Source organism: Calliphora vicina, chromosome 3 (assembly GCF_958450345.1).
Source record: "Calliphora vicina chromosome 3, idCalVici1.1, whole genome shotgun sequence".
In the NCBI taxonomy this organism is placed as follows: Eukaryota; Metazoa; Arthropoda; class Insecta; order Diptera; family Calliphoridae; genus Calliphora; species Calliphora vicina.
Genome location: NC_088782.1, coordinates 116,265,174 through 116,281,168, shown reverse-complemented (window position 1 = coordinate 116,281,168; position 15,995 = coordinate 116,265,174). Strand labels below are relative to the sequence as shown.

General features: G+C 27.9%; 1 protein-coding gene across 1 annotated transcript; it reads left to right on the top strand.

Annotated features, from left to right (window-relative positions):
- The first annotated feature begins 454 nt into the window (after positions 1–454).
- laza (lazaro) lies at positions 455–15,388 on the top strand. The gene is made up of 2 exons (XM_065504944.1): positions 455–789; positions 13,565–15,388. Exon 2 carries the CDS (start codon positions 14,028–14,030, stop codon positions 15,027–15,029), a length of 1,002 nt encoding a protein of 333 aa, XP_065361016.1. The 5' UTR covers positions 455–789; positions 13,565–14,027; the 3' UTR covers positions 15,030–15,388.
- The last annotated feature ends 607 nt before the right edge of the window (positions 15,389–15,995 follow it).

Genomic DNA, 15,995 nt, shown 5'->3' with positions numbered 1-15,995 from the left:
ACAAATATCAATATGTGATTGTAGTTGTTGCTGTTTTATTGTAAGAGCTGTATGAAAATATAAAGGCTACAAATCAAACACAGTTCAATTTGTTGGCTGCTAGTGTTTTTTGTTGTTCTAGTCAAATGAAAAACGATCACTCACTCAAAGAGTCGGGAAAATAAAACAAAACAAACAAATACAGCTAGCAAGAACAAAAATATAAAAAAAAGAAAAAACAAAACCACAACAAACGACAACGACGACCAACTAAACGAAGTTTTTAGACGTCGCGACGTGGTCGTATAAACGTTGTCGTCGCTCTGCAGTACATATTTTGAAATGTGCATAGTCGGGCTTGGGCTTTCAGAAATCCCAATCAAACATACGACCGACCGAACAACCAACCACTAAAAGAAGTACGTTCGTACGTACAAGTATTTAGTAGTAAAAGTCGCTGTCGCCGTCAAAATAATTATTTAAAAAAACAAAACAAAAATAAAGGAGCTGCTGCTATCGCCCAACTTTAACTCAAATAGACAAACTACTACGACAAACGATTCCAACTGATCACAACACTGTTGCTGTTTTCAATCGACAACAACAACTCATTGAGACCAGCAGAGAACCCCTTTAACAGACGGACTAAAAGACGCGAAAATTACAAATTTGTTTGAATACAAGACGCTAGTACTAAACGGACAGACAATTAAACAACAAGCGCGATATTCAAAATATTTCAAACGCAGAAAAAAGTGTGGCCGTTATTTTTGGTTTTTTTTTTCTTGCAATTGAACAAGTAGTTAAATGGTAAATGAAACATTGTTTGTAAACACCAAAAAACAGTTCAAAAAACCAAACAGATCTTTATTGGAAAATCTTAATTTGAAAATAATAAAATAAGCAAGCAAAATATTTAAAAACAAATTAATTAAAAAACAGCAAATAAAAATAAAAATAAATTAATTAATGAAACGAAATTAATTTGAAGTGACAAGAAAATAATGAAAAAAAATCATTAAATAGTAAAATATTGAATATTTAAAACAAGCTCTTATCAACAAAACTTAATAAATAAATAGAAGAATAATAATAGAAACAAAACAAATTACTCAATCAAAAAAAACTTAATCAAGTCTTAACAAATACGACAACAAATACTAAAAAAATAGTAATAACAAATAAATAAAAGTGGGAAGTTGTAAATTATCTATGAATGAAATAAAAAATACTTTTCTAAATAAAAATTTAATAAAACAAAAAGTGCCCACAAATAAATGATTTATAAATGAATAATTAAATTACCTTAAAAGGCAAACAAAGCGCCAGCATAAGAATTAAAAAATATACATCTACTCAATTTACTCCAGACAAGGTTCAATACTAAATGAAACTTAGGAAAAAGAAAAGTTTTGAAATGATTCTAGATTCTTTAAAGGCTTATAGAAGTTTTTACAAAATACCCTTAAAATATTTCCAATTTATTGGGCAAAACATCTAACATTGGAAAGAAATTAAAATATATATTGGGCTGAATCAAAATTTGTTGGAAATAAATCTGACATTTCTAAGGGGCTGCACAGTGGTATGAGAATAAAAAAAGAGGGAAATAAATCTGTAACTTCTAAACTCTTACGCCGATTTGAATGAAATTTCACATGCGCAAAAAAGGAAGTGTAGTCGAGTTTAAGTTTTGAGTTTGGACCTCATGACCCCACCAGGAGTGGGACCAGGGGTTCCCAAAGTAGGACACCTCGGGAATGTTAAATTTTTAAAATGATCCTATTTCTTCGTTTGTGTTCCGATTTAAATTACACATACAGAATCTCCTCGTCGAGCACTACATAAAACTATCAATTATCTCTTATAGCTTAGGAGATATTCGCATTTGAAAATTTAATTTTCAACATTTTTACCCACCCTACTCCAGTTTTTTGGTGACCGCGGTTGCAAATATTCCCCGATTTTATCCATTTTTCTTTTATAGGATTAACAATAGATCTATATATCAAATAAAGAAAGAAGTCTTTAATCATGACTGAGTCCAAAGTTACCTGCATTTGAATATAAAAAAATTAAAAAAAATTGTTGGGAAAAAAGTACTTTTATTTTTTTTAAGTTATCTAAAAAAATTCTAAGAGCATATATAATGAATTTGTACTTTTTGAAAGGCTAACTTTACGCCAAATATTTTAAATTGAAAAAACATTTATAATTTTTGATAGCGACGGGATCAGGTCCATTCAAATAATGCCTATTTTTTATGTAAAATTCAATTTTAGGGCAAAAATTCTCAAATCGCATACTCGATATCAAAATGTAGTGACCTATTTTAGATGGCTCAATAAGGTCTTAATTATTTTGTAAAGTGCTCCGATAACCCCGCCCCTATTATGGATATTATAGCCAAAAAACGAAAAAATCCCATTTTTGGGATTTTTCAAGATTTTTTTGGGAATTGCGGGATACTTGATAACAAATTTCAAAATTTGTTTTTAGTTTTCCATTTTAAATAGAAAAATCTACATAACTGTGAAATTTCATTAAAAAATATTCATAAATAAAAATTTTATTTCAATTTGAAAAATTTTTATCTATGCAAAAACTCAATAATAAGCATTTTTTGTCATATTTTTCAAAAAAGTATTCCATGTTTTTTTTGATTGTCAAAAGCTATATACATTTTTGAAAAGTAGACAAAATTCTCTATGTTTTTTACGTGTCAAATAAATTAGGGAAAACTTAACAACTCGCTGAGAATTTTATAAAATAAAATCGGGGAATAAATTGGAACCGCGGTCACCAAAAAAACTGGAGTAGGGTGGTGTCCTACTTTTGGAACCCCTGGTCCCGCTTCTGGTAGGCTCCTGAGGTCCATATTCAAAACTTAAACTCGACTACACTTCATACACTTTATTCTCATACCATACTAGTGCGATCGGCATAAAATGAAAAAGTGCAATATTTTTGAAGGACGGAGTTTTAAAGCGGCATATTTTTGAATCTAATTGCGTTATTGACTTGAAATTTTTTTTGTTAAAACCAAAAATTAACTTAGTTAAAACCAAAAAATATTTCGGAATAAATGTGAATCAAATTGTTCCTTATACTTGAAATCCTATTAAAATTTTAATATAAATTGTAGTTTTTGAAACTCAGTAAATATGTAATATGCAATAAAATCTTTATTTATTAATAAAACTCAATGAAATTTTCAACATTTTTTAAATTTGTCTTTCTAAATAATAAAGTGTAAAAAAAGTTTACAAAAAGTCAAAGGAAATCCCGCAATTCCTAAAAATTGTAGCGAAAATCCCAAAAATGGTATTTTTTACAGTTTTACCCATAGGATCCACATTTTCTTTGCGGCTAGAAAAATACTTTGGGGATAAATAGGCAACATAATCGGATTTCCAATGCTGCTTTCCTTTTTCTGATCTCAGCTTTGGAATTTTATAACATGTGGCCCAAGTTTGAAATTTTTCTAAATAATAGGTCAAATTCCAAAGGGAGTAAGGGCTACATATTCGAAAAATAAGACATGTTTTTTATAGCAAAATATTCTCCATAAAGATACCTTGTAGAAAAACATAAAACTGTTATATGTTCATAAAGAAAGTTTTCTTTTAATTAAAAAAGAGTTAAGTCACCATTTCGCCCAAGAAACCACAAAAATCAACTATTTTTTGAATATTTAAAATGAAAATCGTTTATTTTTGTATCCATAATTGATATTGCTCTGAAATCTTTTGTATATTATTGCTAATTTAGTTTTCTAACTAACAAAAAAATTCGAGTCCATTCGGTCAAAAAGTACGCCCCATATTTTTAAAAAAGCAGACCAAGGTATGGCAAAATTTTATAATTTTAAATTTGAAATGCCTATAACTCGGAAATTATATAAATAGCACACCTAGCCGAGCGCTTTCCAAAAATATAAAAGTCTTTGAAATCGGATGGGAAACAAAAAAATGGAACGTGTTTAATAAATTTAGATGTCGAAGGTACCCTACTTTGAGAGCCAATAGCGCCACTCCTGGAGTATTTGTAAGACCCATTTTAATAACTTAAAATTGAATACTCCTTGGATACGATCACATCAAATTTTATTCCAATCGGACCAGTCGTTTAGAAATGCCAGATTCATTTAAAAAAAATTTCGATTCTTCCCAACTGTGCAATGGCGCCATTTTCAAAACAAAAAAATGCCACGTGTTCAAAAATTTTAAATGTCGATGGTACCCTACTTTGAGCGCTCATAGCGCTCAATCGTATCCTTGGATACGATCACATTAAATTTTGTCCCAAGCAGACATCCAGTTTAGAAATGCCTGATTTATTTTCAAAAAATTTCGATTCTGCTGCACTGTGCAATGGCGCCATTTTCGGTTTTTTCGTTGCAAAAATTATAACTTGTGAACCAAATGAGGTAATGAGGCAAATGATAAATAATAGATCAGCCTATGAAATGAGTGTTTCAAAAGGGTTCTATGCCTTTTACATGCCTACTTATGGGTTAGCAAATTTGAAATTGGAAAATTCAATTTTATGGAAAATAAAATAAAATATTTTTTAAAATTTTTGATATTTATGTTAATTTTAAAAGGCTTTTATGATTTAAAATTATTCCAGAAACGATTCAATTTTTTTTTAAAAAATTAATTTTTAAATTTTTTGAAAAAAATTAATTCTTAAATTTGTTGAAAAAAATTAATTTTTAAATTTTTTGAAAAAAATTAATTTTTAAATTTTCAAAAAATTCAAAAAATTTTTAAAAAACTAAAAAAAAAAATTTAGTTTATTTTAAATTTTTTAAATAAAAATAAAATATTTTTGAAAATTTTTGATATTTATGTTAATTTTAAAAGGCTTTTATGATTTAAAGTTATTCCAGAAACGATACAATATTTTTTTTAAAAATTAATTTTTAAATTTTTTGAAAAAAATTAATTTTTTGAAAAAAATTAATTTTCAAATTTTTTTTAAAAAAATAAAAAAAAAATTTTAGTTTATTTTAAATTTTTTAAATAAAATATTTTTGAAAATTTTTGATATTATGATAATTTTAAAAGGCTTTTATGATTTAAAATTATTCCAGAAACGATTAAATTTTTTTTTAAAAATTAATTTTTAAATTTTTTTTTAAAAATTAATTTTTAAAAAATTTTTGAAAAAATTAGCTTTTCAATTTTTTGAAAAAAATTAATTTTTAAATTTTTTGAAAAAACAAAAAATTTTAGTTTATTTTAATTTTTTTTGTAAAATATTGCTCACAATCCGTAAAAGAAGTTATATCTAATAGGTTTCCACGATCCGTTTCTTACTTTTCGAAATACCTGTAACTGAAAGCGGATCAAATAACCTAAACGGTCTGTTTTTTTAAACACTGAAAATCAATCAATTTGAAGGGCTATATCTTCTGAGCCAAACATCTGATTGTAATAAGATTAGCATATTTGAAATCCTTGGACAATTTCCTATAAAGCAGGTCACATGCAATTTTTTATTTATGCAACCTCACTTGTTCTACAGGCGCCACTATGCGACGCCTTAAAGATTTTCACAAGTGTCTTAATAAGAGAGAGAGACCTTTAACTTTCAAAATAGGGAAATGAGCTGCTAGCATCTAGCTAGACTAAAAGACATAAATCTTTTAACTCAAATCTGATTTTATCGCCTACTCCTTCCATTTTGTAGCTTAGAAAATGGTGCAGTCTTTTTTGTAATGACATTGGTGGCAATTTAATGAAAATGGGATAATCAAGCTACAAAGCTGATGACTGGAAATTATTTATGCACAGCTCAAAGTGAAGTACAAAATGTGTTTTATTAGATATTGGCAATAAGCATGCAGCTGTGTCTACTATTCCTCCTTCTATGAAATTAGAGGAGGAATATCAAAACTAAGATCTTGTTTAAAATACTCTGATCCCCAAAGGTCGATTTAAAAATGGTTAATTTCGTGTGTGTGAACACTAAATTCCTATGCTTCACATATTTATGAGACAATACAGTAAAACATTACCATTGGATCAAGAAAGACTGGTATCTGGGAGAAAACAAGACAGTTGAAAAATAAAATGTTATAAACCCGTGTTTGGTTTCCAGAGATAAGATCATTTTGCGGCCATTAAACACCAAATTGGACTTACGAAGCTGTGTATGAAGGCATTGAACAAAACTGGTCCATGTTTTGACTTGAAAATTGAAAATTTTTTACAAATAAACCAGGCAGTCGTAGAATGTGGCTTAAAATTTCTACCGTTCCTATCAGATGTTTCGTTTTTTTATATTTATATATATTTTCAGGTGATTACAAGTCTAAATGACATGTTGGTTATATTGTTTGAATGATAGATGTAGGAAAAGTACAAATGTTTCTATCAACAACAATTGGAGAGATAAAAAGTTTGTTAAACACCACTGATGTACCAGTAAATAGAAACAAATATATAAAAAGTAGACATAATTACCTATCAATTGATGTATAAAACTTATTTATTAAGCTTTATTTCAACTTAATTTTGTAGCATAAATATGATAATAAAATTTCTATATAAACAATTTGTTTAATAGGCTATATGGCGTTATAAAACTAGAAATATTAAAAAGCTTCTTATATTTCATAAAACTAGACGTAATTACCTATCCATTGGTATATAACACTTTATATTCCGCTTTATATTACTTTAAAATATTCACTGTTAAATGTAAGCCTACTAAAAATGCATGTTCACAGTGCTTACTATGCACTTCTCATTTTATCAAGGGATACATGGAAATGTTTTATTGAAGCGTTGTTGTTGTTGTTTTTAGCCATGATTTGAGATACTTCGTTTTGACTGGTCAAAATACGATTGTTAGCTTAAGTACTATTTGTTGACGCACTTTTATCATTTTTTTAAACAATGCAAGGTTGGTTGAATAGAAAACTGTATCGTTCATGGAATTTGTATATTATTAAAAATGGAAAAAATCGCAAATTTTAAAAAAAAAAAAAAAAATTATCAAAAATTAAATTTTTACGAAAATATAAAATTCTACAATTATAATAAAAAAAAACGCTTATTTGAAAAAAATCGCCAATTTCACCTAAAATCGCTATTTTCATCAAAATTAAATTTTTAGCAAAAAAATAAAAATTTTATTAAAAATTCAATAACAAAATTTAATTGAAAACCTTATAATTGTAATAAATACACGCTTATTTGAAAAAAAAATCGCCAATTTCAAATTTTATTAAAAAATCAACACAAAAAAAATCGTTCATTTCAAAAAAATAATAATAAACGGTAAAATTTAAAAAAATCGCCACTTTTACCAAAAATCGCTACTTTCACCAAAATTAAATTTTCAGCAAAAAATTTCAAATTTTATTAAAAATTCAACAACAAAATCGTTCATTTCACAAAAATAATAAAAACCAAATTTAAAAAAATCGCCACTTTTACCAAAAATCGCTACTTTCACCAAAATTAAATTTTCAGCAAAAAATTTCAAATTTTATTAAAAATTCAACAACAAAAAAATCGTTTATTTCAAAAAAATAATAAAAACCAATTTGAAAAAAATCGCTACTTTCACAAAATAAAATTTTTAGCAAAAAATTTCAAAGTTTATTAAAATCCAAAAAAGAAATAAAAAACGCTAAAATTATTAAAAAAAAAATAAATGCCAGAATTGAAAAAAATCCCCAATTTTTTTTTTATTACCAAAAATCGCTACTTAAAATTAAATTTTCAGCAAAAAATTTCAAATTTTATTTAAAATTCAAAAATAAAAGAATCGTTTATTTGAAAAAAATAAAAGCCAAAATTAAACAAATCGCTAATTTCACAAAAAATCACCACTTTCACCAAAATAAAATTTTCAGAAAAAAAATTCAAATTTTATTAGAAAATCAAAAACAAAAAAATTGTTTATATGAAAAAAATATTAAACGCCAAAATTCAAAAAAAAAAAATGTTTTCTCACAAAGTAAAAAAAAGTTGAAAAAATTTATTTTTTAATTTAAATCAAAAAAAAATTTTTTTAAAACATTATATGACAAAAAAAAATTATTTGTCCCGATTTTGAACCAGATCCGACTTGCTATCATGTTATATACATGCGTCGTTGCAAGGGTCCATTAGATATCCCTAATCATTTAATAAAATTGGTGTTTTTTTTATAATGATTTTTTGGAAAATTGGTTATTTTTATCAAAGTTGCGTTTTTTTAATAAGCGAGTTTATTAATAAAATGTTGAAATTTTTAATGAAATTCTCAAATTTTGTAAAAATAAATTTTCAGTTGAAATTTAAATTATTTGCGACTTTAGAGATTTGGTGATTTTTTTAAAATGAAATAATTTTTGGTGTATTTTTCTGAAATTATCTGAAATAAACGCTTTATTTTAAATAAGTATAATTTTTTTTTAAAGTATTTTGAACTTTGAAAATTTAATTTTGGCGTTTATTATATGTTTTTGGATTTTTAATAAAATATTAAATTTTCTGCTGAAAATTTAATTTTGGTGAAAGTAGCGATTTTTGGTGATATTGGTGATTTTAATCAATTTTGGCGTTTATTTTTTTTTTTGATAAAATTTGTGATTTTTTTTCAAATAATTTTGGCGTTTTTTTAAAAAAAAAATAAAAGATTTTTTGTTTTTGGAAGTTCAATAAACTTTGAAATTTTTTTGGAAAAATTAAATTTTGATGTAAGTAGCGATTTTTGGTAAAAAATTAAGATTTTTTTTAAATTTTGGCGTTTTTTTTTAAATAAACAATTTTTTTGTTTTTGAACATTTAATTAAAAAAAATTAAATTTTCTGCTGAAAATTTAATTTTGATGAAAGTAGCGATTTTTTATAAAATTGGCGATTTTTTTCTATTTTGGCGTTTATTATTTTTTTGAAATAATCATTTTTTTGTTAATGAATTTATAATAAAATTTTAAATTTTGATGAAAATAGGGATTTTAGATGAAATTGGCGATTTTTTTTTCAATTAAGCGTTTTTTTATTATAATTGTAGAATTTTCGTAAAAATTTAATTTTTGATAAAAATTTTTTTTTTTTAAAAAATTTGCGATTTTTTTCATTTCTGATAATATACAAATTCTATGAACGTTACAGTTTTCTAATTAACTAACCATGCATTGGTTGAAACAATAGATAAAATTGCGTCAACAAAATTGTACTTAAGCTAAAAATAGCAATCGTGTTTTAACCAATCAAAACCAATGGCTAAAAACAACAACAAAGCTTCAATAACACAATTACATCTATCCCTTGATAAAATGAGAAGTGCATAGTAAGCACTGCGAATATGCATTTTTCGTAGGCTTACTTTTAACAGTGAATATTTTAAAGTAATATAAAGCGGATTATAAAGTGTTATATACCAATGGATAGGTAATTACGTCTAGTTTTTAGAAATGAAAGAAGTTTTTTAATATTTTTAGTTTTATTATGGCATATAGCCTATTAAAAAGTATATTTATAAAGAAATTTTATTATCATATTTATGCTACAAAATTAAGTTGAAATAAATTAATTTTATATATCAATTGATAGGTAATTAAGTCTTTTTGTTTTATTTTTTCAATTTTGTGTTAGTAGCGAACGATATTAGTAGTTCGTTGTTAAATTTTTTGCATATTTTTCTGCATAATTTTTTTAATAGTAGTTACACATCATATTGGTACTTTGCCATCATTAGTTTTATGTAAATATAATAATATCTAATAAGTTGTTGTGTTGTTGTTTCCAACTAACTCACTACTTGTTACGAAACTATTGCAGTAATTAAAATTTTTAATTGATTTTAATGCATTTAACGATTTATTATTGTATTGTAAACTATCTAACGTACTTAGTGGTTATATGTTGTGACTTAAGTTATTGTAGAATATAATTTGTGTACCCTACATCACCATAAAGCGGAAAGGTATTATGGATTTGTGCTTTTGTTTGTTAAGACCCACCTAAAAGTATAGCGATGAGCCTAGGATCACTTTCCATGTTGATTTAACACTGTCCGTTCGTCCGTCCTTTCGTCCGTTTAATTGTTCATGTAAACTTGTGCCCAAAATAAGGGTCGCATACAAGGTCCAACAAAAACTTTAACGAGCACAAATCTTATAAAAATGTTGTCGATCATGGCGATCGGTCCGAAAATTAATTATTGATATTTTAAGAGATTTGTTAAGGGTTCTGCACATTTACTCAGTGAAGGTTATCATATGGTTGGGCTTGGAAAGTAACCAACTTTAAACTATTAAACAAAATAAGGCACAGATCGGCATAAATGCGCCATATTGGCAATGCACGATCAATGATAAATAAATGATCCCTCCAAAATATTCGAAAATATCGTTTTAGAATTGTTTTATTTCACAATTATTTTAGTAAAATCTAATTTTTGTCCAAATTTTTTTTTTTATTTTTTTTTTAATTTGCTAAATTATCTCTACTTGAAATGTCTACTTGAATTAAATATATTAGTCATTATCTCTAAGTAGTCAAAGGGTCGGGTAATTAAATATGACCTTCCTATTATTTATTTCAAAGACATTTTTCTTTCCACAAAAATGTACAACAACTAATAATTTATAAGAAAGAAAAAAACATAATTTATAAAACAACAAACCTAAAATATTGATAATTATGCAGCTGATAATATCTACCCAAAAGAATGTCATCTATTGATAAGACTTTTAAATAATGAGGTGCTATTGTTTTGTTTTTTTTCACAAAAAAACATAACTTTTAAACAGCAAGAAAATTGTCGAATATTTGTTTACTTAATTACAAATTAAAAAATATTCAAATAATAAAACAAACTAAATATTTGTTGTGCAACCTGCAGTCACAACTGCATAAAAAACCTGCTGCTACAAACAACATAAGAAAACATTAAAAATTAATAAAATAAATTATTGAAAATCATTTCTAAATTTATAGTTTGTGTTGATACATAAAAAACCTATAAAAATTAAAAACATATTTTTAAGAAAAATTAAAGAAAAAGTTTCTTTTTTAACCAACTGATCTCTAACACTTCAACCAATCAATTTGTGACAACCAACTATTGGAAAACTAAAAACGTATAGCCTCTAGACAATGGCAAACAAAAGTGATGAATTGTTTGAACAAAAACTAAATAAATTACAAATGAACTTTTAATTTAATGTTTTTTTTTTTTTAATTTTCTTTTCCTTGCAAAATATTTCGCAAATTTTTTCTATATAAAATACTAGTAAAATCTTGAATTGCTAGACAAATCTTCAGGCCATAATAAATCACATAAAAATGTTTATAATGCAATATTCGCCATAAAATTTAACAATAAATTTGCAGTTAAATTTCAATTTAACGTTAAATTTATTGCCGTTAATTAAACGATGGCATTAATGAAGCGACTAAATTGATAAGCATACTTTTGGGGTTTTAATACATAATATACTCTAATACTAAAAACGCTTGATTATGTCAGAAAAGAAAAATGAAGAGTGTCTGAAAACTTGATCAGTGGCTGACCAAGAGTTGCACATCACATCTATAGAAAAGATCATCACATGCTGATGAACTTTTCTATAGAAAAGATCATCACATGCTGATGAACTTTTCTATAGAAAAGATCATCACATGCTGATGAACTTTTCTATAGAAAAGATCATCACATGCTGATGAACTTTTCTATAGAAAAGATCATCACATGCTGATGAACTTTTCTATAGAAAAGATCATCACATGCTGATGAACTTTTCTATAGAAAAGATCATCACATGCTGATGAACTTTTCTATAGAAAAGATCATCACATGCTGATGAACTTTTCTATAGAAAAGATCATCACATGCTGATGAACTTTTCTATAGAAAAGATCATCACATGCTGATCAACTTTTCTATAGAAAAGATCATCACATGCTGATCAACTTTTCTATAGAAAAGATCATCACATGCTGATGAACTTTTCTATAGAAAAGATCATCACATGCTGATCAACTTTTCTATAGAAAAGATCATCACATGCTGATGAACTTTTCTATAGAAAAGATCATCACATGCTGATGAACTTTTCTATAGAAAAGATCATCACATGCTGATGAACTTTTCTATAGAAAAGATCATCACATGCTGATGAACTTTTCTATAGAAAAGATCATCACATGCTGATGAACTTTTCTATAGAAAAGATCATCACATGCTGATGAACTTTTCTATAGAAAAGATCATCACATGCTGATGAACTTTTCTATAGAAAAGATCATCACATGCTGATCAACTTTTCTATAGAAAAGATCATCACATGCTGATCAACTTTTCTATAGAAAAGATCATCACATGCTGATCAACTTTTCTATAGAAAAGATCATCACATGCTGATCAACTTTTCTATAGAAAAGATCATCACATGCTGATGAACTTTTCTATAGAAAAGATCATCACATGCTGATGAACTTTTCTATAGAAAAGATCATCACATGCTGATCAACTTTTCTATAGAAAACATCATCACATGCTGATCAACTTTTCTATAGAAAAGATCATCACATGCTGATCAACTTTTCTATAGAAAAGATCATCACATGCTGATCAACTTTTCTATAGAAAAGATCATCACATGCTGATCAACTTTTCTATAGAAAAGATCATCACATGCTGATCAACTTTTCTATAGAAAAGATCATCACATGCTGATCAACTTTTCTATAGAAAAGATCATCACATGCTGATCAACTTTTCTATAGAAAAGATCATCACATGCTGATCAACTTTTCTATAGAAAAGATCATCACATGCTGATCAACTTTTCTATAGAAAAGATCATCACATGCTGATCAACTTTTCTATAGAAAAGATCATCACATGCTGATCAACTTTTCTATAGAAAAGATCATCATGAAATGATCAACTCTTCTATAGAAAAGATCATCACATGCTGATCAACTTTTCTATAGAAAAGATCATCACATGCTGATCAACTTTTCTATAGAAAAGATCATCACATGCTGATCAACTTTTCTATAGAAAAGATCATCACATGCTGATCAACTTTTCTATAGAAAAGATCATCACATGCTGATCAACTTTTCTATAGAAAAGATCATCACATGCTGATCAACTTTTCTATAGAAAAGATCATCACATGCTGATCAACTTTTCTATAGAAAAGATCATCACATGCTGATCAACTTTTCTATAGAAAAGATCATCACATGCTGATCAACTTTTCTATAGAAAAGATCATCACATGCTGATCAACTTTTCTATAGAAAAGATCATCACATGCTGATCAACTTTTCTATAGAAAAGATCATCACATGCTGATCAACTTTTCTATAGAAAAGATCGTCACATGCTGATCAACTTTTCTATAGAAAAGATCGTCACATGCTGATCAACTTTTCTATAGAAAAGATCATCACATGCTGATCAACTTTTCTATAGAAAAGATCATCACTTGCTGATCAACTTTTCTAAGGAATAGATCTTCAATGTCTGATGAACTTTTCTAAAGAGAAGAATACTAAAATTATTATTTGTTAGGGTTTGTCTGGAGTAATGGAGTAAAACCTTTTAATTTCTGGAAATAGTTTTATTGAAAAATAGAAACACTACTTGATCAATTTGGGAACCAACTGCTGCAATAACAAAAAACTAAACAGTTTCGTTCGAAAAATTTAAAAAAAAAATTTAAAAACTTTGAAATCAAATGTAAAAATTTAAACTAAAAACTTTCAAATAACTTGAAGAAAAACTGCTTTAAAAAACATCCTCAACAAAGAAATATTTTAAACATCTTTGAGAAAGAAACAAAGTGACAAAATACCACAAAAATTAAACAGTCAAAACTTAACAACCAATCACTAAACAAAAACATTCCAAACCATAAACAACTTCAAAAAAACAAATAATACAAAAACGTTTAAAGAAAATACTACATTTAATAGTGATCGTAAATGTGTGACCATAAACATTTAAATATAAACGTGAGCGGTAATTGTTGATGTTGTAGTGGCTGCTGTTGAAAGATTGTAACCGATCAACTAGCCAAATATGAGTTCATATCAGCGCGGTTTCTTTTGTGCCGACCTCAGCATACGCTATCCATATCACGAATGCACAATAACCGTGTCCATGCTGTTGTTCTGCATGCTGCTGCTGCCCATGCTATTCCTGAGTGTGGTGGAGATAATACGCCTGTGCAACAATTTCCGCTTGAGGCAGTATCTACGCAATGCCACCTTTAGCTTGGGCTGCTTTAGTTTTGGTTTTATAGCCACCTATCTGTCCACCGAGCTGGCGAAAAATGTAGTCCGACGCTTGAGGCCTCACTTTTATACGGCCTGTAGGCCCCAGCTTAATGACGGCACCACCTGTGAAGATGCCAAAAATCGTAATATTTTTGTGGAGCACTACTACTGTTCGAATCGTAATCTGTCGGCGATGCAGTTGAGGGAATTGTATGTGTCATTTCCCAGTGCCCATTCGTCGCTGTCGTTTTATGCCATGTTATTTTTGGCCTTTTATTTGCATGCCATATGGCGCGGTGGACGCGGCATACAGCGTGTCTTACGTCATTTGTTGCAGTTTCTGTTTCTCTCGATGGCCTGGTTTATTTCGCTCAGTCGTGTGGCCGACTATTGGCATCACTGGTCGGACGTGTTGGCCGGTGCGGTGATGGGTGTCATTTATGCCACACTAACCGTCTTGTATGTGGGTAGATTTTTGCAACTAAATTCTCACACAAATAAAATCGCCAGCTCTCTGCCGCATGGCAACTGCAACTTTAACTTGCAACATTGTACGGCTGCAGGCGGTGGCGCAACGGTGGTTGTGTCCAACAAGTTGAAATCGAATTTGAAAAAGTCAACATTACAACATGTACCCTCGAGCGTTAGTTTCAGCCAAACTCTGCAACAATTGCAGTTGCAGCACGAAGATCAAACCTCCGCCTCGACTACAGCGTTATCATCATCATCATTACAGGCATCGCTGGCAGCCGCCAAAGAGCATCTTATATCATCTAATGAATGTGTATGGAAATCGGGAACATAGTGTGGAGTCAGCAAAAGCGTATAATAAAAAAAAACGTATAGAGTTACTTTGTCTGTTATTGCATTCAACTCTTTTATTTTTTTTTTAGTATTTTTTAAGTCCATTATTTATTTATTGTTGTTACTTATAGCGCTGCTGCTGCTGCTGTAGAAAAAAAGTTCTTGTGGATTTAGTTCTTTATTTTTTCCATGTAGTTTGTTTTTTATGCCAACAATTATTGTAATTGAGAAATTATTATTATGTGTATTGAAATGTGATAACCTTTTTTATTTTGTATTTTCTATCTTTATATTTATTTATAAGTATCTGTTTTCGCAACAGCAGTAGGGAGTATAAATAGGGCATAGATTATTGAGATATTTGAATCAAATATGTTTTTATTGATCAAAATTTCTGTATGATCAACTTTTCTATAGAAAAGATCATCATAGAATGATCAACTTTTCTATAGAAAAGATCATCATAGAATGATCAACTTTTCTATAGAAAAGATTATCATAGAATGATCAACTTTTCTATAGAAAAGATCATCATAGAATGATCAACTTTTCTATAAAAAAGATCATCATAGAATGATCAACTTTTCTATAGAAAAGATCATCATAGAATGATCAAAAAAAGATCATCATAGAATGATCAACTTTTCTGTAGAAAAGATCATCATAGAATGATCAACTTTTCTGTAGAAAAGATCATCATAGAATGATCAACTTTTCTATAGAAAACATCATCACAGTGCGATCAACTTTTCTATAGAAAAGATCATCACAGTGCGATCAACTTTTCTATAGAAAAGATCATCACAGTGCGATCAACTTTTCTATAGAAAAGATCATCACAGTGCGATCAACTTTTCTATAGAAAAGATCATCACAGTGCGATCAACTTTTCTATAGAAAAGATCATCACAGTGCGATCAACTTTTCTATGGAAAAGATCATCACAGTGCGATCAACTTTTCTATAG